Below are 26823 nucleotides of genomic sequence, written 5' to 3'. Positions count from 1 at the left end.
CGGTGGGCGGGGCCAGACCGGTCGCTCCGGTCGCCTGTGGAGACGGGGCTGCGGGCGGAGGACGGGAGCGGCGGGCGGTGAGTGCTGGGCCGGGCCGGGCCTGGGCGGGGAAGGGGCACCGGGTCGGGGGCTCCGCCGGCGGGTCGGGGTCTGTGCTGGCGGGGGCAGGCTGCACGGACTCGGCGGGGCAGCGGGAAGCCGCCAGCCCGGGCCCCGTTGGCGGCCGGGCCCCCCGGGTGGGCCGCGGGCGGTGCTGGGCCCGGAGGGGCGGGCTGGGCCCGCGCAGTCCCCGGGCGGTTTTTAGGTTGGTTTAGGGCTTTTTGTGGGGGTTTTTTGTTTGTTTGTTTTCCTCCCTTAGCTCTCCTGAGGAGCAGTCCCGGCGAGAGTCAGCCCGAAGCCGCTTTGATGCGGTTCAACAAGTTGCGTGCGGCTCCTGAAAGGGACAAAATCTGCTCAATTATATGAAAAAAAAAAAAAACAAAATAATAAAACAGGCCTTTCTCTTGGAGGCAGGGGCTGTCCAGCAGCACACGGCCTTTCCGCCTCCATCCGTCCAGACCTTCTGTATGGCAGTGATGGATGCACAGGGCTGGGAGTAGGAGCCAGCAGAGGGACAGCCCCAGCCTTCAGAGAAATCATTTAAACTTTTAATCTGGGGGGTTTTTTTAATCATTTAAACATGTAATCTGTTTTCATGTTCCCACTCGTCAGGCGATGGGCTTTCCTCAGCCCCGCTGGCCGCACTCTGCTTGACGGAGGAAGTTTCCCATGTGCGAGGAGTTGTGGGATTAGTGTGGGAAGGAGTTTAATTAGTGGTAAGCGTCATTATTTGAGGAGGTTTCATGCTGATACTGAGAAGATTACACGCCCTGTTGCAGGAAGAAGTTTACTTTAGTAACTTTTAAATCACAATACTCTATTCCAAGCTTAAATTATTTACTTTTTTAGGGGGGAAAAAGGGTATCTGGAGTGTACGTTGTGTTTTTAGCCTGGTGCTGTTGGGAAGAAGGACCCACGCTGGGCTGATGCCCGTCTCAGCCCATCCATCTCCTTCCCCCCTCGCTGGCGCTGACCCCGCCGTGGGTGTGCGGGGGATGCTGGGGTCTTGTCACTGCTGGAAGAAAGACAGCAGGACATGCGTCGGCCTGTGGCTTCGAGCTGGGGGGGATTTGTCACAGCAGACACGATGGGGCAGACATTGAGGTTACTGCAAGGCAGAGGAGGGCTCGGGAAGCCAGGCTGAATACGTAGGAAGCTGGGCCTTCTTAGTTCTGACGATCAGAAAACAATTTGATTAGTATGGCATATCAAATTGAATTCACAGTAATTTGTCAGGCTATTAGCTGGCATTTCTATTGACTTAGAGCTAACAGCATCAGCGACAAGTTACTTGTTTGCATTTATCTTGGTGTAAATTGGTTTAGAAATAAAATTCTGTGAGTAAACGGTGAGTACTGGGCAGCAGTAGCATTTTATGCTACTCCAGTAGCACTAAATGAGATTGAGGGATTAGTATGCAGTTAATGACTTCTCAATCCCGTATTTCATCCTTGCGTTGAACATATTGCAGTCATTGAGGATATCTTTAATCAAGCACTAAAGCGGCAAATAAACTCTAAAGGAGAACAATGGATGGGGTCTAGTGCTGCGGTCAAGCTCACTTGCGTAATCACCCAGCTTCATTTAAAAATTAAGCTCTCCTGCTATTTGGTGAAGTTTCTGAGGGCTCCCAAACAGCAGGCACCCACTGGTCAGAACCAGCATCTCTCCTCTCTCGCTGGCATTATACTTTAATGCAAATATCGAGTTGTGCTGTAGGTTTCAGATACTTCTTTTGTATCAGATATAGGTCTCTGTGGCTATATAATAACTTATTTAATGAATACTGACAGTTATTAATTTCTTAGGCTCTGTTCCTCAAAAGACTCGATATATTTGAGCCAAATTCATGAGAATTTCTCTGCAGCGCCACGAGGTCTGAGATGCAGACATGGGGATAGCATGGTGATGGCTCCACAGTCCCTTCAAGTGTTGCTGAAATGTTGAGTCTCTTGTGGAAGATGCTAAACACGACAGCTCTGCGGGGTGGGAATGTGCTTCCTTCCCGGGCACAGCTTCCCAAACCCTGATGCATCATCCTTTGATTAGGCTCCGTTGCAAAAGCAAATTCAAATTAGTGCAGAAGTTCGTGGTACAGCCCCATAAATCCTCACCCTCAGCCCTTTCACTTTGTCCCCTGTGCTAGAGCAGAGATTACTGCAGGAGCTGGCCACACGGGGACAGAGAGAAGTACTTTCCAAGCAACATATAGTTAGCATGGGAAACGCCACCGCAACCTTGGCTGAGCTATGGAGCGGTATTCCTGGGAGGATTGTATTGCTGGAAATTCATCTGTGCTTACAAAAACTATAGGAATGGGTAGGGCTCGTGGGTCTCATGTTCTGCCCTCGTTGTGCAGAGGTAGGAATTGGTAGTGAAGCTTTCATTAGCTTTAATGGAAGCGGAAAGCAAGTTCCCCCAATCTTGAAAGTAGTTGTGGGCTTGCCGTTTCTTGGGAAATTGAAGCTGCAGATGTTTGATGACTCTTGGGATTTGCTCCACATTAATCACTGCTGGAATCGTGCAGCTATTTTCTGAGTTTTGCAATATTACACAGCTAGACCTCATTTTTCTGAACCTGAATGTTAATCCTGCCTTCAACACTGTGGTCTCTTCAGAAATCACAGCTTTTCTGCTCTCAGCCATAACCTATAGAGGAATGTAGAAGGGAGGGAGAAGAGAAAATACCAATGACATGAGCAAAAAGTTTTCACTCTGTACTTTGCAAGGATTGATGAGAAGTAGCAGAAAGAGAAGGGGTAGTGACCAAAGCCCTTGGTGACTGAGCTACGGTAGGATTCTCTGTGGGGTTTTTCAGAGGTAGGTAGAAGCGGTAAGGTGGAGGGAGCGGTGGGGGTACCCAGGGGAGGTGGGAGCACGATGTGGGTATGTCCGTCCCCCGGAAAGGCACGCAGCTTGGGGGGATCCAGCATTCCCATGTGCCACGACATAGCGCTCATTACTGCGGAGCAGCTCGGCCCCCTTCCAGCCAGGCATCCGTGGGGAGAAGGTCCTTAAAACTGAGACCTGGGGTACGGTGTACCCTGTGTCCACAAGCTCCGGGGCTCCTGGGGGGGCCCCTGGGCAGCGTAGTCTGCCAGTGTGGGTGTAGGTGGTTCGTAGCTTTGAGATGTTCAGGGACACCATCGAGTGTGTATTTTTAGTTCTGTTCCTTTGAATATTTGGTAAAACAGGCAATGTGTTTATATTCAGCTTCCTGTATCTGTATCAGCGTCTTGGCATGTGATGGAGTTAGAGTAAAAAAAGGAGAAAAAAAAAGTGTGTTGTAAGGGTTATTTGTATTGCAGCGGCTAACGGCTGCAGGATGTGAGCTCTGGGATGCCGTGGGTCCCGAGCCCCCACACGAGGGTAGTACCCCATGTTGGCTCCCATGGGCTCACCCAGGACTTGTGCATCAGCTTGGGGTCGTCTCCTTCATGTTTAAACAGTCAGCTCAACTTGAAGCAGGAACCAGGCTTGCTCTTCGATTTCTTTACACCATTTTGCTTCCCATCCCTTCTCCCGTGTCTTTACAAACCTGCAGTACAAGGACAGGTTACTTTTTGGCACGTTTTAGTTTTGGATGTACACATGACCTGAGCCTTACTGCTTCCCTCCACCGTGCCTGTGCTGTGACACACAGCATCTGCTCAGAGCCCTCCCTCACCATGCGGGTAACGATCCTCCAACGCTGGCTTTCCCGAGTGTTTGGAGGCGGCTAAGCCGGTCTTTGCCGTGCTGGGAAGGGGGACAGCTCGGTTCCCCGGCCCAGGCTGCACTGGCAGCCGCACAGGCTGATGCCGGCAGTGCTCTTTTGAATCATCCCTTCGCAATTCGTAACCTCTCCTTGCGCAGAGGCAGTTGGAGCACACAGGGGAGATTTTTGCCTGATCTTGCTCTCTAAATGATAGTTATCTTTGTGCAATGGTAATTATCTTTGTGCGAAAGCTCACGCAGCTAGGTGCTGATATTCAGAATAACTTCTTTCCCTTGCTGGGGCAAGAACTGGGCAATTCAAAAGCTGACACTAAATGCATAAGAGAGTGGGTGGCTGTGTTATTCGGGGGGGGTAGGATTACCATGGGGAAGAGAAAAACTTTTCTGGTGTTTTAAGCTGAGGACAGCAAGAAAACCTCCCTCCCAGTTTCCATCGTTGATAAGATGATGCCGTGGGACTCAGCACTGCCCTCCCTGCCTGTGCAGCCTCCTTCGGCTGTACCGGGCTTCTGTGCCAGGGAAGCGTAAGGGTAGGTGCGGGATGTTCTCATGAGGGACGGGTGGATATCATCAGAAAGGGAAAATACGGGCTGAGAACCAGGGGAAACCATCATGGCTGTGAAAGCTGGTGCTGCGGGTCTGGCTTGCGGAGCAGGAACCGCCACGGGAAGCGTTGGGAAGCTCTGCAAGCGGGGACTCGGTGGTGACGGAAGGGTGGCCCTGTAGAGGAAGGGGCTCATTTGGCAGAAACAGGCATTCTAATTGTTCATAAATTGAAGTTTTAATTTAAAATTTATTGTAATGTAGGAAGTCTGTCTCCAGAAAGGCCTTTCCTGAGCTGTCTGTCCCTAGTTGGATATGTTTAGACTTCTGTCCTCTGTTGTTAGGTCTTTGGGCTTCAATTTTCTCAGCAACTGGTGCAGTCTGCAGTTCTGAGATGCTTGATGTATCTGTGTATACCTTTTCAGTTAATAAAAGAAAAAAAGGTTCTTTGCCATGTCATTAATCATCTCGATGAATAGCCAGAGTATTTCCAGAAGAAAATTTCCTTTCTGTTTTTAAAAATAAAATCAAGCAGATACCAAAGGCATTTTTTGTGTGCTGCCATATCACAGTGAAGTGCAAGAAATTCTGTCCCAGGGCCATTCATTATAGTTTGTGTTTAAAAACCAAAGTTCTTGTGAAGGATCCTGTGCCATAGTACGGTGCAGCTTTCCATGTGTTTTCAAAATCTTCCACTGATTATCTTCCTCTCCCTTCTTGATCCCGCTCTTCAGTTGTCCTTATTAATCACCACCAGCACAGCTGGCAAGAAGTTATCCTCTCTGGAAGGCTACACGGTTGTAGGAAATACTCGAGGTGAACATAAACCAGCATGAAATATGAATTTGCAGTCATCTAGCAGTTCTGCAGAAGCCCAGGAGGCTCTTGTTTCTGAATCAAAATAATTCCAAAAGCATGTCCAACTTTGTTTGCCAGGAAAAGGGTCCGACTGTGCTGCGGAGGAAGAAGTTAAGCAAATGCAACACAAAGGCTCAGAAATGAGAGATTAAATGGAAAGAGTTCGTTATTTTTGTTAATGAAAACCCATAATCCTTCTGCCAAACTCTTGTTTTCCTGCATCATCTTACTCTTGTAAGGCGTGGTGCAAAAGGTGGTGTGTTCTCCTGTTGCTTGTTTTTTGCAGCAGTCTGGAGTGTGTGTTAGACCACCGGGGCCACTGCCCTAAAAATGTAAAAGTTGGTGCCATTATAAGTAAAATACTCTGTTTTGTCGGTCGTTGCTGTGAGTAAGTTTGAGCAGATCCCAAAATACATTTTCAGCTGTCGTTTTAGATTCAAGCCAAAAAAAAAAAAAAGTCAGGCTTCTTGGTCTAAGCTTGGAGCTGGGATAAGCAGAAAGCATTGATGACAGTTTTGGGAGATGGACCATCTTCTTCCCAGCCAAATCTGGTTTATGTTACTGTAAAACTTGCAGGGGATTTGCCCTGCAAAGCAGGGATGCTCCAGCTGGAGCTGGCTGCCAGGGCCCGCAGCACAGGAGGACCCAGGCTTGGGCTGCTGCCCTTGGCCGGAGGGTCTGGGACCCGTTTGGCAGCGGTATTTCCTCGTGTCTCTCTCCCACGTGCCCTTCCCTGATTTATTCCTTCCCAAGAATGGCCTGACCTCTGAATGCTTACACCCCAGCTATGCAGCACGTCTTAAGCAGGGTTTCAGAGGGGGTGGATTACACCGGCCTCAAACTATGCTAGTAATGTCGGGTTTGTGGGTTTTTATGACTAATTTGATAGGAGCTTTGATTAGGCAGGAATATCAAGTCTTTATGGCTCTAGGGTGGAAAGCAGCCCCTATGAGCCATATCTTTTTTTTTTTAGATGCATTTAGAGATTGTTTTGACTACGTGTTTTGATCTCCATCAGGAAGCAGAATTCAATAGATTAAAATTTTTCTTACTTTTCCTTAACAATTTTCAGGGTGCGTGACCGGAGTAAGAACGTGCACAGATAAGCAAAGCAGAAGCTTTTCCATTAAAACTTGTATTTTGCTCAGCACAGCTGTCACACGTATGTAAAGGAGAGTTACGCATTGCATTTATTTTTGTTTCCTTGCGGTACGTGAAAAGCACAAGCTTGGAACTGGGACAACAAGGACTGGCTGCAGCGAGGGAGTCTCTTTTTGAATACCATTTATTTTCCTACTCCATACGATGAGTTTTAACAGCAGCTATTAAAATTTTGATGGCGTTTCGAACATGGGCAGCAGCACATGATTTATAAAGGGGACGCTGCCCGTGCTGCCAGCCCATGGCAGTCAGCACCTCTCTGCCTTGTTAAGGACCATCCCTTGGGAACTTTCAGTGCTTTCCCCCCCCACCCCCCTTGTTTCCTGGGAAAGGGGGAACTTAATTGCTCTGGCTCCCCCGACCCCATCCTTGCTGCCTGGGGAAGACTGGGGGCTGCGTGCTGCAGCCCAGCCCCTCTGCCAAAGCCTTTTGTGGTCATTCTGTGCTGCCATGTGCCAGCCAAAAGGCAACAGCCTCCCGCTCCTACCCTGTCCCCACTGGTGGTCATTGCCATCACTTTGTCCCTGTGCATCACTCTGGGTTTAGTATGCCGGGAATTGGCTCTACATTTCATGCGTACTGGGGCTGGTAAATCTCGTAGCTCATTGCGTTATTTGGCCGGTTACTGAGCGGTGCCAGGGCTCTGTGCCAGATCTCCGCCGGCCGTCTGGCAAATGATGGATGTTTTTCTTCCAAAAAGTGTCGGTGGCGATTCTGGATCCTGCTGTGCCCCGGTTAATGAGTTGTCTGTGCTCCAGCTGCTTTGCCAGTTTAGTAAACGCCTGGTGCATATAATCTGTGTTTTGCACCGTATTTGACAGTGGGTGTCTCTGCAGGGATACAAAGGTATATAAACACGCATTATAAATCACAGGAAAGGTTAACATAGCAATTACCAGTCAATGTTAGATTATTAGGTGCTGGTTTTAGAATTTGACATGTGTATTTGCACACCTGTGCGTGTATTGCACTGCATGTGCACGCCCTTGGGCTTCGTGCAGCAGCAAAGCAATGCAAATAAAAAGACAGACAACTTTATTTGTAAAATAAAGTCCCCCCTCCAGCTAGCACAGAAGGCATGTCACCTTCTGTTTTTTATCACCTTCTCTTTTGCCCGTAGTATCAAGGCAGCCAGCTTGGTTTGTGGTTGTATTATAGATAGATGTTTTCAAACAAATAAACCTATGTGTTCTTCAGTCACTGGTTTCTGTTCTTAGCGGTGCTGAGTTGTACATATCAGGTGCCCAATTCCACTATCATTCATGACCAAAACTCGTAGAAAATTGCTGCCCTTATTGAATTGTCGTTGTATAGTTTTAGTTTAAAATTAGCATTTTGCACAATGAAAATTTATGAAGGGTGTTAAATATAGCATGCTTGGGATTTGCCAGGCTTGCAACAGTGAACAGTATCTGGTGCAGGAACTTGGACTTTTTAGGATTGATCAAATTCCAGGGTTTTTTTTCTGAGTGCGTAAAGGCCTCCGTAGGAAATGTGGTCTCTCAGATTTGTTTCTCCTGGGGTTTAAGCACAGCTGCTAGAATATATCAGTGGAGGCTTGCATCTCAGGGAAGTCTACAGGAGGCAAAGTAATACATGTGCCCAACACCGGCTACGCTGGCACTTAATGTAAACTTAATGTAAACCTGCTCAGGGTTTTACCCTGAGTAGTTTAACTCGTTTTAAAGCCCGTAGCTTTTCTAACAGCTGCCTCTCAGTCTCGTCTGCCGTAGGTCTGGGTGGGACCTCTGCCTCGGGAGCATGGGCTTCAGAAGGAGCCGTCGTGGCAGTGAGGAGGCAAAAAGGCTGCGAAAACTTGTTGACTTCATTCACCTTTGGGAGGTGGCCAGAGGGAATTGGCCACCCGTGGCCATATCCTTGGGAAGGGAAATCGGGGAGCTGGCCATAAGAGAAGTTTGAGGTAGATTTTTTTTTTTTTTTTTTTTTGGTGAGGCCAATTTCAAAATACTGTAGTCTTTGTGACTAGAATTAAACCACAAGTGCTAACCCTTCTTAGCTTTGGCTTTCTTACACTATGAAGTACTTAACAATTTTTATTTTACTCTGTTTCAGGATCATTACACCGATAAAATCAAAGCAAGCTGGACAGGTAGCAAGACTGCCTATGTAGGTGAGTTTCCAGTACACGCTTGTTCCTTTCTTTCATGCAAGATGTAAAGCAGCACGACAAGTCCCAAACCCCAGTGATTTAATTTTATTCTGGAGTAGAACAAATACAAAATATTTGGCAGCTTTATGGAGGAGAGGCCACAAGGAAAGCACCCGCTCCGTGGCAGGCGCGGCAGCCGGGCAGGCTCTGCGCTTGCCACTCGGTACAGCGCTGGCTGCTGCCCGCTCTCTAAGGCATTAGCAGCAGTGGTTGCTGACACTCATTCACCTCCCTTTTAGCTACCTGACCACCTTCCCATTGAATATTGAGGGGCAGAAATGCTGTTTTGAATGGGCTGCTTCTCCCACGGAAATTAGGCTTTTCCTTCTTTACTACACCAGTTAGCAAGTGGCAGCGTGGAAGTCTTCATAATTTCTGTATTTGTTGTGTTAGTGTATATTGTTTGACCATCTCAGAGTGCAAATTCCTCTTCCTGTATTTGCCCCTTCCTTAAAATAGGTACTTTGATAAATTCATGTAGCCAAGAAGCTTGTGAAATACTTTGCACCCTGTTAGTGGCTTTGAGCTCAGAACCACAGAGCTCTTCACAGAGCATCTCCCACCAGCGTCCTCGGCTTTATCTCTCTTTCAGACTAAAGAATTTGCTGAAGGTCACGTAACCTGAGGCCAAGCTGGATCTCGTGACTCCCAGTCTGGTGCTTTAATCACGGACCGCTCCCGCTTTACATGCTGTAAGATGAACTGATTTTGATACAACTAAAAGTCTCTTTGCAAATGTCTCTTTGTAGTTTGTGTATGTCTTTTCTGGTGTGAGTTAGCTGGGTAGTGCCCTGTGGGGAGAAGCAGGTACCTTCTGTGGGGAAGCTGCACCGCAGTTCGTTAGGGAGCACAGGTTGTCTTTACTAATGGCTTCAGGCCAATGTCTTTAAAATAATACTGCTCAGATGTTTTTCAAGTAACCTTGATCTAGAAGTCAGTTTTCATGGCTTTCATTTGAACTGAAGATATAAAAAGTGAAGTCATAGAAAATGCAGAGGAAAATAAAAGTGGGTTTTTCCACTACTTGCTTCCCAACAAGTACATTGGGTTTGACAGAATCACAGGTATGGAGGCTGACTTTGAAAATCAAATGTAGCTGTAGCCCAGTTTTGATCAGCAGGATGGTACTGGGATAACTTGTGAAATGGAGGTTATGAAGGAACACATCCTTAGTTAAATACGCAGAATGCTAGATCCGTTTGAAGATCTTGAGAGTTGTCTGTTTTCTTTCATTTCACATTATTTGGGATCTTTATACATTTTAGAAAGACTAATTAAGGCACTGGCAGCATTGTTTATAATTTAAAAAAAAATCTCAACCGTAAAATCTCTAAATATTCTCAAGTGTAAATTCTCTGAAGAAGCAAACATCACAAACTGGTGTTCTGTGTTTTAAGGACCTTTTATTCTCCATGTGCACTGACGGGTTGCTCGCCTCTGGGGAAAGCAGGTGTCTCTGCATGCCCAGACTTCCCATCGCTAACCTGCCCTCATTACTGCACTTTCTCCAAGAGATACAGATGGAAGTAGAGTTTGTTGTACTGTATCTTTTCTGCTGTAAAAGTGGTTTTTAAATCTGCTAATATGTATACTGTGATCCAAACAAGAGGCAAACAGACTGAACAGAGCTGAGGCATGCCAGTCCCCCGCTTTCACCTCGCTTTTATACCTCTGACGTGTAAAACCCCATCTCTGTGGTTGCTTCAAGCCCACGTTGCGTGTAAGATCTGTACTTGTGCAGACTATATAAAAGACCAAGAGACTTTGTGCAGAACGGAAGCTTCTGTGTCCAGCCATGCCCGGCAAAACAGAAGGTGGGTCTTCTGGGGCGCCTGAGTTTCCCCGATCCCTTCAGCTGTGGTGCTGTGCAGGGTGTGCATCCCAAAGCATCCACGTCCTTCACAAAAAACACTGTGTGCCAGTAGTGCAGCTGCCAGCTGTTTCACTTTTCTGTGTGCATGGTAATCGTGTGATCCTTGAATACGCAAAGGAATTGTTTTTGTTTGGGGAGGATCTTGTTTTCTTTTACCAAACCCAAACTTTTTCTAGTGTGTAGAAAATATTTGTGATGCGATTGTAAATCTTGCCTGATACCTATTTAAAAATAAAGTCCTCACCTCCCAGGAATCAGCTAGCCATCACTGTTGCTGCTGCTACTAGCAGTTTAGTTCGTGGTAGCTGAGGAGGCAGGAGTAGAAACCTTCCCCTGGCCACTGGTCCCTGCGGTGGCAGCTAGTGCAGGCACCACAGCTGGCAGCCACAGCCTCGCTGCTGAAAACTATCCAGGCCTTGGCTGGGGCTGTGCGGAGGGAGGGTGAGGGAGCGGGGTGCTGCTCGCAGCCCCCTGTGGTAGCCCCAGAGCCAGCGGGGAGGTTGTGGGCAATCACAGTTGCCGTTTTCCCTGGGAAGTTTGCATTGCAGGTACTGTGTTCGGTACTGCAAAGTGCACAAGCGTCTCGGAGTCCTTCTCCTCCCGGTAAGCTCTGGCGTATCGCACAACCTCGTCTCTCCTTTCGTTGGGTGTGGTATGAGTATCATAAGGAGAGAAATGACCAGAAAGCATCTCTAATCCCTATGTCATTTTACTACTCAATTCTGTTTTCTTGCTGAGGGCGGGGCTCCGATGTTTTCCTACTAACCAGGTTTTATTTTCCATTCTATTCAGTAGCATGAGAGATGGAGCAAAAAAGATTTCAGCGGCTGTGTTTCCTTCTGCCGGGTGTCTCGCCGTGGTTTCCACTGGGTGTCAGCACGGCCCCGTGCTGGGGCCGGGGCGGCAGGAGCCCTGCCAGCCACCACTGGCTTTCTCTTTGGCTGCACCCACTGCTGGAAAAACGAGGTTAGCTGCATAACCAGAGCAGGGTGCTGGCTGAGGTGCAGCTTTGTGCAGCTTTGTGCAGCTTTTTAGGATCACCCTGTGCAGGCGCGAGAGGTCGGTGAGCTGGGAAGGGGCTGTTTTGCTGGAGGTACTGTCTCTTTCTCCAAGCAGAGCAACCGGTTGGAGCAGGAGGAGTGTCGAATGTGCGCTCCTCGTTCCAGTGCTCTCTAATTAGGGTTACATCTGGGACAGTGGATCCCCATTTCTGCAAGATCAGCGTGGATAACTTTTGTAGTATTTACTTTGAAGGTGCGGATGTGATAAAGAGCACTCCCAGAGAGGTGCTGTGGATATATGCATGCAGGGCCGTGTGCTGGGCCGTGCCTGGCAGGTGTGACAGATCAGGGCTGCTCACTGTGTGCTTCCTCCACACCGACCCTTCCACTCTTTCCACGCTCGATACGCATCCTGGCTTCCCAAGTCCTTTATAAAATCCTTGGGCCTGTTGCCTGTCCTGCCAACCCGAGGCACCTCCCTCAGGCCCGTCGACTCTGTATGGTCAATGCTGGGCGAGAGGAGGCACCCCCGAGGGCAATTGGGGTTTCGGGTAGGCAGAGGCATCCCCTGAATGCGCCTTTGTCCCACCTGCTGCTGCCATCAGGGACCCTGTGCCTCTTCCACCCGCCCTGCAGGTCACCTTGCAGGGACTGGGCAGCAGCAAAAAGCCTGTTCCCAGTCCCACTGCGCAGTGAAGAGAAGATGGTGTTGGGGAAGGGGCCTGGGGATCCCCTGCCTCTCCATGTGGGAGGGCAGGAGCAGACAGAGCCCTATGCTGGGATCCTCAACCTGGCACAGGGAAGAGGAGAGCATGCTCTCCCGTGGAGAGCATGGGCCGTGGGAGCTGGCATCCCCTTTGCCGGGCAGTTGTGGAAAGGTGCCGCTGCGTGCTGGGGCGTGCAGGATCTGGGGGGGCATGCATCTGCGCTTGCTGGGGCTCCGAATGCTCTGCAGCAAATGCTGTTCCCCTCCAGGCCTACTCCAGCACAAAGAGGCGAGTGGTTTGGCTGAAGGTAGTGCCAGGCGCTTTGAGATTCCTCCAGCAGATTCTTCCCTTGACGACCTAAACATTAAAAAAATCAAGGCCATGAAATATCACAATGACAGAGACTTTTTGATGCTTGCGTGAAACCATGTTTCTGTACACTGACATACCTGGTTGTGCTACAATACACCCTCAGAATAGAGTTGTTTATTTCTGCACCCAGCTATGGCCTTTAATGCCAGCGTCAGGCCTCTTGGCTTGGACTCGGAGAATTTTTAGGTTCTGCAAGTTGTAACAAGCCTGCTCCCGAGCAGCTATGTCTGCCCTGTAGGAAAACCAACAACCAGCATTCAAGTCCCAACCAGCCGCCAGCCTTCATGCTCCCACACAAGCGCCTGGGAAAGCAGCACGTGCAGAAGCACTCGCAGCACCTGGAGAACCCGTGGAAACCTTATACCGAAACACCCCACACCCTGCCTCTGCGCCTGGTGCACGTAGTGAGTGGTGCACGTAGCCCACAGTCATATCCCAGGTGCTGGAGAGGTGGTCTGGCATCACCCCCTCCTTAAACTACCCCTCCGTTGCGGCTCCTCTTCCCTGCTCCCCATGAGGACCGTCCTTGACTGTAGCTGCTGGTGCCTCTCCATCCTGCTTGCAGCCCCTCTCCCTCTCGCTGCCTTACTCCTTCCAGCCTTCCCAGCCCGTGCATGGTGTCCTGCTTAACCAGGCTGGGGGTGAAGGGGGGGCTTGCCTCCTGCAGTGCCTGTTCCCCCTGAAGCAGACCACTGCCAGGCTGCGTGTGCAGGGCAGGCGGCTCCTTTGAAGGTCTGGCTGCAGTCGCACCGGATAAGTGCCGAGGTGGGAGAGGAGGTGCTGCTCACCATCAGGAGTGGGACAGGGTCTTTGCGCAGGGGCAGAGGGGCTGCAAAGCACTGCCTGGTCAGGCGGTCACCCCACCGAGGAAGGAGCACCCCTGCCCGGTGGTGGCAGTGAGCCCCGGGTGGCAGCTCGCTGTGCTGTCCCAGCTGCGCTCCTGGCAATGGCACGGCTCAGCCTCGGGAGGAGGAGCGAGGAGCTTTATAGAGCAAAAGCAAAACTTGTAAGCACAGAAAAGCAACCATAAAAATGCCACCTTCCTGCCCAAGAAATCTATTCTCTGTATTTTCAGAAGCAAAATTGCTGACTTCAGAGATAGGAGTAAGCTCTGGAGAGTGTAAGTAGGTAAGAGGAGACAGCTGGATTTGGGGTTTGGTGCTGTGTTATTACCGAATTGGTCACAGAGTCCCAGCTGAAGGCAGCGGGAGTGAAAGGGTGCCAGGGAGGACGGTGTTGGTAAGAACGGACACCGCAAAATGTCTTTGCAGGCAACACTGTGAAGTCGCGGGGAGCCGTTGGTGTAATTTGGCAGGCAGAGTCTTTGTCGTTGGTGGCAATATGCAAAAGGGATCAAGCTTAAAATTGTTTCAGCAAAGACTGGGGAGGTTGCAGGACTAGGGACGGTTTCACTTGTAAACCTGCAGCGTTTGTTGTGGAATCACTGGCACCATAAACACGAGCTCCTGTGGTACCAGGTTATGGTTGGCTTTTCGAGCAGAAACGCTGCCCAAAGGCCACCCGGCACCGCTGAGCAGCTCCGCGGGATGCATGAGCTTCCCCGGCAGCAGCTGTGCCCAGCGTTAGCTTCGGTACCCAGCTCAGGGCAGAGGCAAGGAGCCTGGGCTGGATGCGGCCCAGCCCTTGAGCAGCTCCGTCCTACGCCGCATCCTGCTGCGCCGGGCGCTCAGCAGCGCGAGGGGTCTGTCTTCACACCTGGCCTAGCAAAGGTCCAGCCTCAGGGTAAGAAAAAATTTGCCACCCTGGGTTCAGTCAGAGTGCAGGAGCTCGGTTTGGGAAGCGAGGGGCCAGGCACCCGTGCAGACAGAGGGAGCTTGCCTCCCACCGTCCCCGCATTGGCCTGCTGTTCCCCTCGGTGCCGTGCATTGACCCCTCGGTGCAGTGCGTCTCCGTGGTTCCAAGCCCAGGCATGAGCCTGCGCCTCTCATATTGATAAAACGCTCGTGGCTGACTACCCAGCCATGGACAGCCCCGGGCTCGCAGCCACGCTGCTGTGTGCCCAAGCGCCTAGTCAAAGCCATGCTTTGGATCCCCGTGAGGGATGCATGAGGGGGTTGGTTTGTCAGAAAAGCAAAAGAAACACTTGGGGGTTTCTGGCTTTGACCTTGTCAGGCTGCTTGTTTGTTTCTTTTTTCCCCATTGTGCTTTTAAGAAAAGCAAAATTATTTTGGTGGTGGTGTGTTCTTTTTTTTTTCTAGCAGGCTCAAGTGGGTAGCAGCATCCAAACATTTCCGAGCTGGAGGAGCTCCCCCCAGCGATCCAGCGCTGGGCGCGGGAGCAGCAGCGGCAGCTCCCTGGGGTGCACACTCCGCTGTCCCGAGGGGGTGCGGCAGGGGCAGCCGCCCGGGCCCGCGGGCACCCAAGCAGAGGCTGGTGCCCTGCAGGGCCGTTGGTGGTGGATGCTGTGCGATGCCCTTGGCGAGGAGAGATCCCCTCTGCCAGCGCCCTCGGCAGCGTGCTGCAGAGGGACGGGGGGTCACCGGGAAGGCTGGCATCCCTCTCTGGTTTCGGAACTGCTCGTGTCCTTCTTTGCCCGCTGTTTCCTTGCCGAATTTGAAGCCTGCCGTGCTGCTGCCTCCCTGCAGCCCCCATGCCGAGAGCAGAGTGCAGAGGGCATCTCCACCTCGAGGAGCCCTTATCACCCACAGTATGGCTTCGGTGGCTTGGAAAAGGAGATGCCTTAGAAACTCGCCTTTGCAGATGAGCTGTAACGTTAGATTTGCACCCACCCCCAGCTGTGGGTTGTTGCCCCGGAAAACCAGAGGCTGACGGTGTGTTAAAGCCGTGTGCATCTTGTATGATTTTAGATGCCATAGTTTTTAGTGTTGTTTTGCGTTTTGTTCAATCCGCTCCATTGATCTACAGCTTTGGGTTATTCAACTTCAGAGCTATTTTACTTCAAGACAAATAGTAACGAACCTTTTGACCCTTTTTTTTGAACCCTTTGAACCTTTATTCTGCTGCTACCTGGGGTTCGGAGCTGCAGTGTAAGCTGACTTTACCTACTCGAGTGAACAGGGAACTGTTTGCAAGGCAGAACTGCTGGGCGATTCCCCGGTGTACTTTAGCACCGATGATTTAATTACACATCACTCGTCAGGGGTTTGTCAGTCCTGGATCTAAAAGCGTAAGACAAGATGCATTGGTGTTTAATTTTCCGGTCCTGTTCTGAGGGCCTGCTGCATTGTAGCCTCGTTACCTAAAGCCTGCAGAAAGAAATTGGGCAAGGCCTTGAAAAACAGGGTTTTTCTAGGGAAGAGGGGCTGTCTGTAGGTGTTTCTGTTGTTATTTATAAGAAAGAAAAAAATGCAGGTGTATGCCCTGCATGAAGTGTACTGGAAGTTTCATGTGTTTTGCCTTTAGTGGTTGAACCTTTGCCTGGCAAAGTGTGGCTGGTGAGCATCCTCCTCTTCTAAACAAACGGAAGTCCTCAGTTTTCTGTGCAAAAAGGTTATTTTCCCCAAAGGATGAGCTTAGCCTTCCCACCGGTATATTTGCTCCGTGCGTTTGTTGACTCTGCTGTTCATTGCAGAGCCCTGGCCCAGCATGTGCCTCTGCAAGGCTGCAGTCCCTGCCGAGGGCAGGCAGCCTTGCTCCCTCCTGTTGTTATTAGTACCTTTCCCATAATCATTCTTTTAACTTCTGACAGCTTTCAAACAGAGCAGGGGTAGGGATGAACAGTGAAAAAGGGAAAAAGGTGACCATGAGCACACAGTAAGTGTGTGCTGTGGTGTTTCGTGGGCTGGACATTGGTCCTCTCTGCGGGAAGCCGAGGGGTCCCAGCAGGGTTAATGGCTGCTGCGATGGAAACTGTTCTTCCAGTCGTCCGTCTCTCCGCACCTTTCTGCTCCTGCAGTCTTCTTCTATTAAGAAGGGGAAAATAGAAGCTGCACGATGTGCTCGGGACTGAAAATAAAGCAAGCTCATCCCGGCTCACACAAGAAACACAGTGCTGCAGCAGTGGCCTTGCAGCTGGGGGGACCGAAGGGCAGGGTTGTGGGGTGGTGTAGCTGGGGAAGGCAGGCAAACCTGCTAGCTCCTTGCTAGCCAACATGAAGTACAGGCGCAAAACCTTGCTTGTTTTATTAGACCAGCCAGCACAGCTGGAAAAAACATACCCTGTCTGTTTTTAAACATAGCCGTTCGTGTTTTCAGAGCAGTTTCTGCAGAAAGGCTTTGCCTTGCGCACGATGGCCAGAGAAGGATGTTGGTGGGACTGATGATTTTGTGTCTCTTTAGGTTGTGAGTCAGAGACAACTGAGAGTTGCAGCCGTGCCCGCAGCTGCTCTGGCGTTAGGGAATCTCTGTCATCGCCAACCTCAGGTCTGACAAGCCCTCGTTCAGCGTTATCGCTTGCGGGGGACCGAGGTTGTCACTCGCTGTGTGTTCCTACAGCAGCGGTGGAGGGGACCCCCGGCTCGCCTCCTGCCTAGAACAGCACGAGATCACACCAGCCATGATTTCTCTTAGGTGGTGAACTGAAAAACTTGTTGGAACTTTGGTTTTGGTCCGTTTAATAGCGAATGAATAGCTGTGAGTGTGAGTGCTGGGGGACACAAGAGATCCTGCTGAGGAGAGCGATGGGGTGAGTTCGGCTCTCGGGGTGTCTTTGCTTTCGGTTGAGGGCTGCCCGTTGAGTGCGAAGGCTTGTTTCCCAGAAATTGGAGCAGTGCTCTCCCCGACTGAGTGTTCTTTTCTTTAGATAGTGACTTAATTCTCCTGGGAGTCATCCCTGCAGACACCCCTGTCCCAGAAAGCCCTCCCCCGGGCTCCGAGGGCACGAAATCCCGAGTTCTGCAGAACTGCATACACCCCCGATATAGATCTGCAGAGTTTTATGCAGTTTGTTGCTGTTGTCTGAAATCAAGTGTACCCTACGAGAAATCCTGCGTCTCGACATGGCCTCAGCGGCTTAGTTAATAGCGTAGGTTGCCAGGAACTTGGAGGGAAAACAGTATTATTGTGTGATGACCTAGTTGTTTGTAAATCTCTCTGTAGAAGAGATTTAGTAATCTTAGGAGGACTATTAAAGTAATGCTGCTTATATTTGTTTGAAGATGAGGAAACACAGCAATTTAATTTTCAAATGTTATGGTTTGGGGGTGGTTTGTTTTTTTTTTTTTTTAAACATCTAATTTATTAACAAAGGTAACCGGCTGCGAAAATAAGCACTGAGACTTTCCTAACGAGGTCATTCATGTAGGATGGGAAGGGACTCCAGAGAAACTCGGACCGCTCCGGTGGCAAAAGGGGGTTTGGGGCTGTGGCTTGGGGGTGGGGAAGGGAAGGCTGAACAAAGTCAGCCTAGGCTTGCCCCAGCGAAATGAGAGGAGAATGGTTTATCTTTTAATTCTGCAGTAATTGTTTTTTAACCTTATGTCTTAAAAAAAAAAAAATAGTAGTACTAAAATTAGAGTTCAACATGTGCTGATCCCTGTCTTCTCAGAGGTGCATGCATTACTTTATAAAAATAAATTGCTTTGGGTTGTTTTATTTTTTTACACCATAGTTTTTCAATATAGTAAGTAAAAACTGCAGGATCTGGAATGGGAGTTTGGGCTCAGTTTGTAGTGGATCCGTGCTTCTTTTGTATCCATGTGAAACAGGTCCTTGTTATTCCAGCGATGATTATTTTAAAGCACTCACAGGCAGTTTGCAACGCACCAGCAGAGTTCGTAATCAACTTCAGCAGCTGCATTTATCAGCTCTAACAGCGCGTGTTGGAGGTTCCTGGTTGGAATGCTCATTTTTCACGAATGTGTGAGCCTGTCAGGTATGGGGAAGCTTTGGCAGCTGTTTCTGCGGATCCTTCTGGGCAATGTCTGCGGTGCAGCGAGGCTGTTGGGTGCAGCGAGGCTGTTGGGTGCAGCGAGGCTGTTGGGTGCAGCACGCCTGTGGCTGTTTCACGAGTCAGTCGGCCACCTTGGCCCCAGGGTCCTGCAGGGGTTCTGGCCAGATGCCCTCTGATGAGCGGGCAGGGAGTGCAGGGTGAACACAGTGCTCTGATCCTGTGGGTTTATTCTGATCAAACCCGAAACACCCAAAAGGTCAGGTCTTCTGATTTCTCACTGTATTCTTTGCAGAGTAAATTTCCCAAAGTAGCCGATAGTCTATTATCTTAAGATTATCTTCTCTAAATGATGAGAAATTTCTTTCAAATTCCTCTTCCACCATTTCAGTGCCACATAGCCGAGATGCTGTTTTGTATTTGCACATCTCCCACCTGGTGTCCGTGGACTCGCTCTCCATCAGGAGTAGGGTCATTTTCATAAGCTGCTGCTGATGCAGGAGGACTTCTCATAGGAATTACAATCCCATTGCAAGAACATCCTCCAGACACGGCACAGCACCTCTCCTTGGGCCCAGGGAAGGGCCGCTGATGCTCTCAGCGAGCTGTGCCTTGCTTCGGGCACCTAGGCATGGCGTTGCCTACCTGGGAGCATGGTCTGCAGCCCCGCGCTGGGTGCCAGGGTGGGAGTCGCAGCAGCGAGCAGCCCTGGGGGCTGTGCTGGGGGGCAGGGGGAGGCACCGCCTGCAAGGATGATCCCGTTACCATTTACAAATGAGTTAAACCTCACTTATATGTTGAGCAGAAGTCCTGGTTGGACTCTGCAGCCTAAGTGAGTGCCAGGATTAGGTAAGGAAACCCAGCAAAGCCCCCCGTCTGGTAGTTCCTCATTGCAATCAATTGCTTTCAGTGGGAAGGAGTCTCAAAATTTGGGCTTGAATGTATTAATGGCTTTGAGCAGAACAGGGTCCAGGTGCTATTTTTGTGTGTTGGAAGGGGCTGTGGCAGCAGAGCAGCTGTCCCCCTGCCCACTTCTCGTGGCACGCCAGAAAAGGCAGGAAGCGTTGAACAAAAACCTCAAAATCTGTGTCCTTTTAAACTTCCTTTCTAGGAACTCTAGCTTAAGATTAGCTTTGCAATAATTAAATTCCTCAAATTATCAGGTTAAATGCCCCAAAAGTCTAGTAACAGAAGACTCCTATTATGTTTCTAAATGCTGTTTGAAATGAGCAGGCGGTGCTGTGGAGTGCAGCCTGCTTGTGTTATCCATTGGATCTGAGGCTGCAGCTCTTTGGGCAATCCCGGTGTGCCAAGATGCGCAGGTCTCCTGGCTCCGTTTGTCTGGCGACAGCATCGCAAAATCATGGAGCAGGTTTACCAGCAGAGCTTACACTTGTCCCGGCTCGGGTGCTGCCGTCGAGAGTCACGAGAGCTCCAGCTTGGTCCTCGCTGCCTCCGGTGAGCGGCTGGTAGAGATCAGGATCCACGTGCAGGTCTGCTGCAAAGCAGCCCGTGCTCTTGGGGCCGACAGGACCTGCAGCAGCAGCACTGGAGGAGATGGGGGGTCCCCCGCAGCCATCGTGTCCCCCGCTCTGTGGCACCAAGCCCTGGATATGGTCCTGACCCTGCCAACTCACATCAGCTAAAACATAGCCTGCTCCTCAGGATGTGAGGTAATTCACCTGATTTTATAAATTCTGCTTTTGTGTTTGTGGTGAAGCCCACAAAGTGTTCCTGCGTTGCCCAGCGTGGTGTAAGCCTCTCCGGCTTGTTGAGTTGGTCATCACTGACTTGAACTGGAAAAGATCTTGTCTGTGTCACGGCACTGCAGGGCTTATGCCGGAGGTGGTTAATGCACCACAGCCTTTGCCTTGAATTCCAGAGAGTTTTCACTTTGTATTTTACAAATAATGTGACATGCATTCACCGTACACCTCTCATCAACACTTACAACGAGAAACATGCTCCAAGTAGCTTGCCCTTTCCCAGCAATAAAGCAAAACATCTGACTGTTAAACCTTTTTGGACAGATTTACGACTATTTCCAGACAAATGTGTTTATGCTGTGTCAGTCATCACTCCTTCTCTTGAGTAATTTGCAGACTGAATCACTAAATGTGCCATCAAAATGCATTTTAATATTTGGGTGCTACAAATATTAGTAATTCAGGACGCATACACTGTGTACTTGCTGGGGGATGTTACAGCTCCGTGATTAGCAATCACTCGACTGTAATATGGTGGATCTGGGTTAGTAACTGAGAGTTTGTGCCGTGATGTTGATACAGAGGGTATTTCAGACACCCGTGCATCTCTAACTCTCCTCCTCACAGCCGAAGCATGCAAAGACTTCACACCTCCCTAGAGCAAGCGCTGCTCCCAAAACTCTGTACCCACGGCCGTGCCCGGTAAGTAGCCAGCAGCGCTGGGAGATGGCAGCCCCGCTCCAGCAAAACCAGCACCCGTTCCTGGGAGCGGGGTCCGTGGGCTTGCTCGTGCTGGTGCTCCCGGTGGTGCCCGGCCCTGCGCGGTCACAGCTGTGTCTCAGCTGCCCTGCGCTGACTCACGGTTTGGCTTTGTTGCCTCCTGCCTTGTCGTGCATGGATTAAATGAGGGCTGGAAGAGGCTTGCGGGGCTGGAGGATGAGCTGCTTTTCATGCAGGCAGTCCTGGCTCGTTTCCTTCGTGCTGCTCTGAATGCAGCAGCGGGGCGGTAGGTGCCGAGTGAGGATGAGTGCCTGTGTCTTTGGTTAAGACAGTGCCATAGAGGGAACGCTGCTTTGCAGAGACAAAAATCGTGTTGGCTTTTTAAAATTTTGCATTAATTGCCTTTCAGGAGTGGTAAGCAGTGAATCACGTGCAACTCGGTCCATAGGTGACCTCTCTGGAGCACGGTGGGAACTTTGGGGAAATTTTGGGGCGATGAGGGGTTGGTGGGGAACTGGGGCAGTGGATGACTGCCACAGACTGAGGCTCGGGTTACTGACCCAGCTATTGCAGAGGTGAAGCAACCACGGTTTACAAGCTGCCCTCCTGCACAGCCGGGGTGAGTCAGCCGGCAGCGTGTGCTGCCAGCCCGGCTTCCCCGGCCTCTGTGTCACGGGCATCTGCTCTGCTCAAATTTCCTTAACTTTGCTGCGGCTTTACTCGTGGTAGCTGCATACAGAAACCCTGGGTGGAAATATTTAGAGGAGAGGAAGGGAGATGCTTGAGATAACAGCATGTCCCTGAAACGGGCAGTGCCTCGCCTGCTGCAGGGCGCTTGCTCGGAGCTGTGATCTCTGAACTGGCACACGTTTAAAGGTCCTGAAATTACAGAAGACCTTCTGTGATTTGCCCTGAGATCGGTCGTTCGGAGTATGTGCAGCATTTAAACTAGTTCTGGGTTTCATGCTTGTCTCCTGCTCCTGGATGCAAAGAGTTACTGGGAAAGCAGGCCAGTGAGCTGAATAGGGGGCTGTTGTATGGCCACTCAGATTCACGCAGATCAGAGAGATTCTTAATATTTGTTGCAGGAAATAAGTTTTTGGTGATACCTAATGTCGATTATGAATGTCCCTCCTACCTGTGCGTGAGCAGGAGGCATTACCTGCTGCTTGGCAATTACTCTGCCCAAAGCCCTTGCAAGGAAGGGAAGACCAGCAGGTCGCTTCATTTGTGATTCACCGTGGGGATGTTAGAAGAGCAGCAGAAGCCAGCTGTGAGCTGTAAGGCATGAAGTGCCAGTTAGCACACTGCTTGCGGTGCTTCTCGCCGGTAGATCGCAGGGCTGCAGAGAAAGCCAGCCGTGCTCGGTGCCGGCGGAGCGCGGGTCAGTGGATCGCTCCTAACAGAAAAGGCTGAGGATGCCGTGCAGGGGGTGCTTGCCGCTGGCTGGGCACGGTTCCTGGCCAGCAGAAAGCACCCACAGGTGCCTGCGCTGCTGTCGGAGGAGAGCTGGGGGTGTGTGGCAGCGTTTTGTGGGCATCCCACGTCTACCGTGGGTGCGCTCCACCGGTGAGGTCTGTATTGGCCTGACACGCACCGGGGGTGAACTTCAAACCCAGGGCTGGTTTCTGCAGAGGGAGAGAAAAATTTTGAAAATCTGGACTCTGCTGAGCAGCCTAGAAATGACGGCGTGTGCCGAAATGGGGACTTGGTGCAAAATGATGCTGTTCCCGGCTAGCTGGGCAGGCACGAGCACCGGCTGGAAGAACGGTGCTGCTACCCAGGCCGAGGGATGAGAAACCTGAAGCCTACAAGGAAACGCTCTATGCAGCACTTGGAAAGGTCACATGCAGCTACATTGGACTCGAGTCCCTGTAGTGCAATAAATGATTTAAGCACGGCACCACGGAGCCAATTATTCTGGTGGATCTGTGGAAAACAAACAGCAGGGTTTGTGCACAGTCCTGCTAGAGGTTGCGTGCAAGGGTTGCCACCGAAAGGACCGTTTCCCAGGCTAGGGCTGTCCTAAACCAGCTGCTCTTTGAACCCCTGGGTACCTGAATAATTTAGCAATGAGCTCTTTGCTGCTGTGATGCCTGTAGGGATTTTTTTTTTTTTTTTCTTTTTTTGAACGGGATGCTGCACAGTCCTCAGCCCTTCCCTGCTCCTGCTGCTCCATGCACGGGTGGTTTCCTTCCAGCAGCAGCGGTTGAACGGCTACATGGGATGAGAAATGCCGGGCATGCCAGGGGCACGCAGCAGGAAGGATGCTGCAGGGAGATGGGGCAAGGGGGCCTTCAGCGTGGCATGGGCGAAGGGACAGCTCGTGGTGGTCCCGTAAGCCAGGGCAGGCTCGAGCATGCCGTATGAGTTATGTACAGCTGAAGAAGCTGAGGCTTTCTGGTGTAAATGCCAGCGGAGTGCTGACTGACAGCATGCAACTGAGCATACTTTTGTGAACGTGATGGAGGAACCTCGTTCGGGTCTTTGCTCTGCAGCAAAGCTGCTTGGGGACAGCAGTGCCAGCACCAGCAAAACTGACCCTTAGTTGTTTTCTGGTGCTGCCTGTCCTCTGGGACCTGCTCTGGAGTCAGAGCTGGCACGTGGGCTGTCTTCCTTGTCTGGATACCGTCGCACACATACGATCCCGGTTCGCTCCTTGCTCTTTGGTGGGGTGGGGAGCATGTCTTCTTCCTCAGTCCAAGTCGCAAGGAAGCACGTGGCATCCCGGCACGGGCTGGGCTCCCCTGTAAGCCGGCGGCACGTGCTGCCCTCGTGCTGCTCGTGGGCATCCCGCAGGTAGCTGCAAACGGGGGGTCAAGCTGCAAAAGCTGTGCTCGGATCGCTGCTGGACCGGCCGGCGGAGCGCATCCTCCCTTCTCGCTGGACACCGTCCAAACTCCGGCCCCACCTCAGGATTGATGCTTTGCATTCTTACCTCGAGAAGGAAAGTCCTGCAGCCGCTCGGTTTTTTTTCTGCCACCCCCCATATACGGCCCCATGGGAGCAGAGAGCAGCTGGGACCGCGTCTCTGAACTTTGCCTTCTTGTTTTCCTTTTCCTCTGACGCGTCGTAAAGCTGCTGCTGGGTCGCTGCGGGTCGGCGACGCAGACCTGCAACGCAGCCCGGCCGGAGCGGGCTGAAAGAAGCGGAGAGGCTGGGCTGTGTCCATGTGTCTGATGTGTCCGTGCCTCTGCCCTTCCTCCTCGCTGCAGCGGGCTCAGCGAAGGGGCAGTAACCCCTTTAGGTGCTCCTCATCCCCGGCTCGGGCAGGCGGGCGGCAGCTCTCCTCCCTCCCGGCCCCGCCTGGGGTGACCGGCCCTTCCCACGCAGCGGGATCCAGGGATCCCACGCAGCGGGATCCATCCTGCCGCGGCGCAGCGGCTGCTGCAGAGACCGACCGTGTTGCATCCAGCCCCGGTGCAAATGGCAGGCGTAGGGGTGGGCGTGCGGTGCATTGCTGGCCGCGCTCCGGCTTGGGAAAACCACGAGTCGATAAACCCATATCGCCCGTTAACACCGGGAAGAGCGAAGCGGGAAGGTGCACAAGAGCTCAATGCATTTTTTTTCTGGAGGGTGTTTTGGTTCCAGAGCATTGGTTGCCGAGCTGCTTCTCAGCTGACCAGTCCTGTTGTGCGAAATAATAAAAATAAAAGCACTTTTTGCAGCGTGTCGCGGTTGCCTCTGTGTAAAAGCAGTTTAGCATGCTGTGCCACCTTCTGGAAAAATAACCCGCTGTCTTTCAAAACAGAGCTTCACCGCTTCACTGAAAATGTCTGGCAAAACAGCTAGCACAACCAACAACATAGCCCAGGCCCGAAGGACTGTCCAGCAGTTAAGAATAGAAGCCTCAATAGAAAGAATAAAGGTAAGAGCACGTCTTTCTTCACCCCTTCCCCCCCCCCCCCCCCCCGTTTTTTTCCCCCTTCCAGCTGTAGGGTGGTAAGATGAGAGAGTGTGTGTGTGCCCACAGTTCATTCCCGTCCCCCCCCCTCAGACCATGACATTTACATTTCAGCCCAACAAATCTGAATAAATCTAATTCTTGTGGCCACTTACCAGCAGTATCTTCAGGTAGCTCAGTGCTTTATGGACTTGTAGGAGAACTGAAGCAAAATATGAAGTGCAAGTCAAATGGGTGAAACAGAAGGCAGGTATGAGTTTCCAGTTTCGTGCATATTGTGTTAATTGTGTGATTTTGTTCCACCCTTTGGCTGGCTGAATGCTGTGTCTGCAAGGGAGGTGACTGTGTAGGATGTTATAAAAAAAAGACGGTAGCAGAAACTGGATTCCTTTAACTTAACACAGAAAAGAAACCAAACTTTTTTTCCAGCTAACAGGGATAGATATTGGCTACACTAGTAAAATTGCCTTCTCGGATTTTGTCGGGCTGCTTGAATTGCTGCCCAGCCCTTTTGAAGGCCAGCAGAACAGACGTCCAGAGCCGCAGAGCAGCAGTGCCCTTCCTTCGGTGACGGGCGTCAGGAGCAGGGCCGCGTGAGGGGGGACCCCACGCAGCGTTCCCGAAACGCCTAGTCATCTGGGGACACTTCTGTTTACTGTCCCCAGCTTTACAGATGAGAAGTTCCTCCTTAGGAACCTGCTGCATTATTTTGAACCTTCTCCTGGTTGTTTTTAGTCTTCTGTAGAAGCCGTGTAGGAGCTGAGCTGTGCTTTTGCCTGGTGTCACAAACTAACCCCGAAGAGCACCGGGGTCCGTCCTTTTCTCCTCCCTGCAGATAAAGCCAGAGCGAGCCCGTGGCAGCGTGTCTTCGCAGGAGACCGGGCCCCGAGAGCGTGTTGATCTCCAAGCACCTCTCCTGTCCCGCTCAAGGACTTTGTACCCGCCGGCAGCTCTCAGCACGTTTGACCGTGTTACCGGTTATGGGGAAATACCATTTTATGGGTTTGGTTTTTTTTCCCCTGTCATCTGCAGGTGTCAAAAGCATCAGCAGACCTAATGCTCTACTGTGAAGAACACGCCAAGAAGGATCCGTTGCTAATGGGCATACCCGCTTCTGAGAACCCTTTCAAGGACAAGAAGACCTGCATTTTGTTGTAGGAGAGCGGCGGCTCCTCCGCAGCCCTCCTGGGCAAAGCCGGCCACCGGCGGGCATGTAGGCAAATACTCTGTAAGGTACCAGCTATTAACTGTGTAAGAGCGGCCGTTCTTTTACCAAGCGTATAAACCGATTTCTTAAGCTTTCTAAAGCATTTCTTCTGTTCCCTATCTTTATTAGGAAGCGAGGTTTCAAACTGAATTAACTTCTTTCTTGTCCAAGGGAATGGGGTCTCGGGCGTGCAGCCCGCGAGCGCTGCGCCGGCGTCCCTGCAGTGGGACGGGCAGGGCGAGCCGGGGGTCTCGGCCTCTGCGGGAGTGGGTCCCCGGTTCACTTTGCAAGTTACACGAACAAGACCAAAGTTGCCTGAGCTTCGCTGGCAGAGCAAAGCTGTAGAAACCTGATTGAACATCGTTGGGTTTACATGTTGGGTTTTTTTTTTTAAATTATGTACGGGGGGCGGGGGGTGTTCCTGTGTCGGTAGCGTGCGTCTATGCACAGACACATTTCCAAGTGCATTATCTAGCAAAAGCTACCTGGAAAAATGATTGTAGCGAGTGCTGGTGAACTCCAGGGAGCCGTGCCTGCCTCCTTCCTTGTGTTGGCTTCTCTTGACAGAGGTTTTTTAAGTGTAAAACCTGAAGTGTCAAGAATGAGAGACCTGCGGATTTATTTTCCTGCTTTTCAAGAGGAGTTGAAAAAGCAGAATTTTCAGCTTCGATCCTGCTTCTCTGAATTATCGTCTCTAATTAAAGAAAATCTGCGTTAGTATAAAAAAAAACCCTGTCAAAAGAATCTGCAAGCTAGTACTGCCCTGGCTTTGTGCGGAGCTGGAGGCATGGTTCTGGCACTCGAAGTCCCAGTTATATTTTGTGCAGGGAGTCAGAATTTGACTCTCGTAAATTCATTTTTAAAGGGGAAAAATGCCAAATTATATCCAGATCGTGGCTATGCAGATATAATTGGAGGGCCTTTCCATCAAGTAAGTGATTTTATATATACACATAATAAAAAAAGTCTTTCTCTG

At 50.8% G+C, this 26823-nt stretch overlaps 1 protein-coding gene across 5 annotated transcripts; it reads left to right on the top strand.

The window, feature by feature from the left end:
* Window positions 1-26823, top strand: GNG12 (G protein subunit gamma 12). Of its 5 annotated transcripts, none has more exons than XM_075508963.1 (5): window positions 1-77; window positions 8452-8509; window positions 9141-9240; window positions 24488-24604; window positions 25673-26823. In XM_075508963.1, the coding sequence occupies exons 4-5, from the start codon at window positions 24509-24511 to the stop codon at window positions 25796-25798; spliced, it is 222 nt and encodes a 73-aa protein (XP_075365078.1). In that variant the 5' UTR covers window positions 1-77; window positions 8452-8509; window positions 9141-9240; window positions 24488-24508; the 3' UTR covers window positions 25799-26823. The 5 variants fall into 5 exon arrangements, with proteins under 5 accessions (XP_075365078.1, XP_075365080.1, XP_075365077.1 ...); XM_075508965.1 differs by lacking the exon at window positions 1-77 and adding an exon at window positions 791-815; XM_075508962.1 differs by lacking the exon at window positions 1-77 and adding an exon at window positions 2740-2919.

This window comes from Mycteria americana, chromosome 7 (assembly GCF_035582795.1).
Source record: "Mycteria americana isolate JAX WOST 10 ecotype Jacksonville Zoo and Gardens chromosome 7, USCA_MyAme_1.0, whole genome shotgun sequence".
NCBI lineage: Eukaryota > Metazoa > Chordata > Aves > Ciconiiformes > Ciconiidae > Mycteria > Mycteria americana.
Note: the sequence above shows the minus strand (reverse complement) of the source record. Positions and strands in the feature narration are given on the sequence as shown.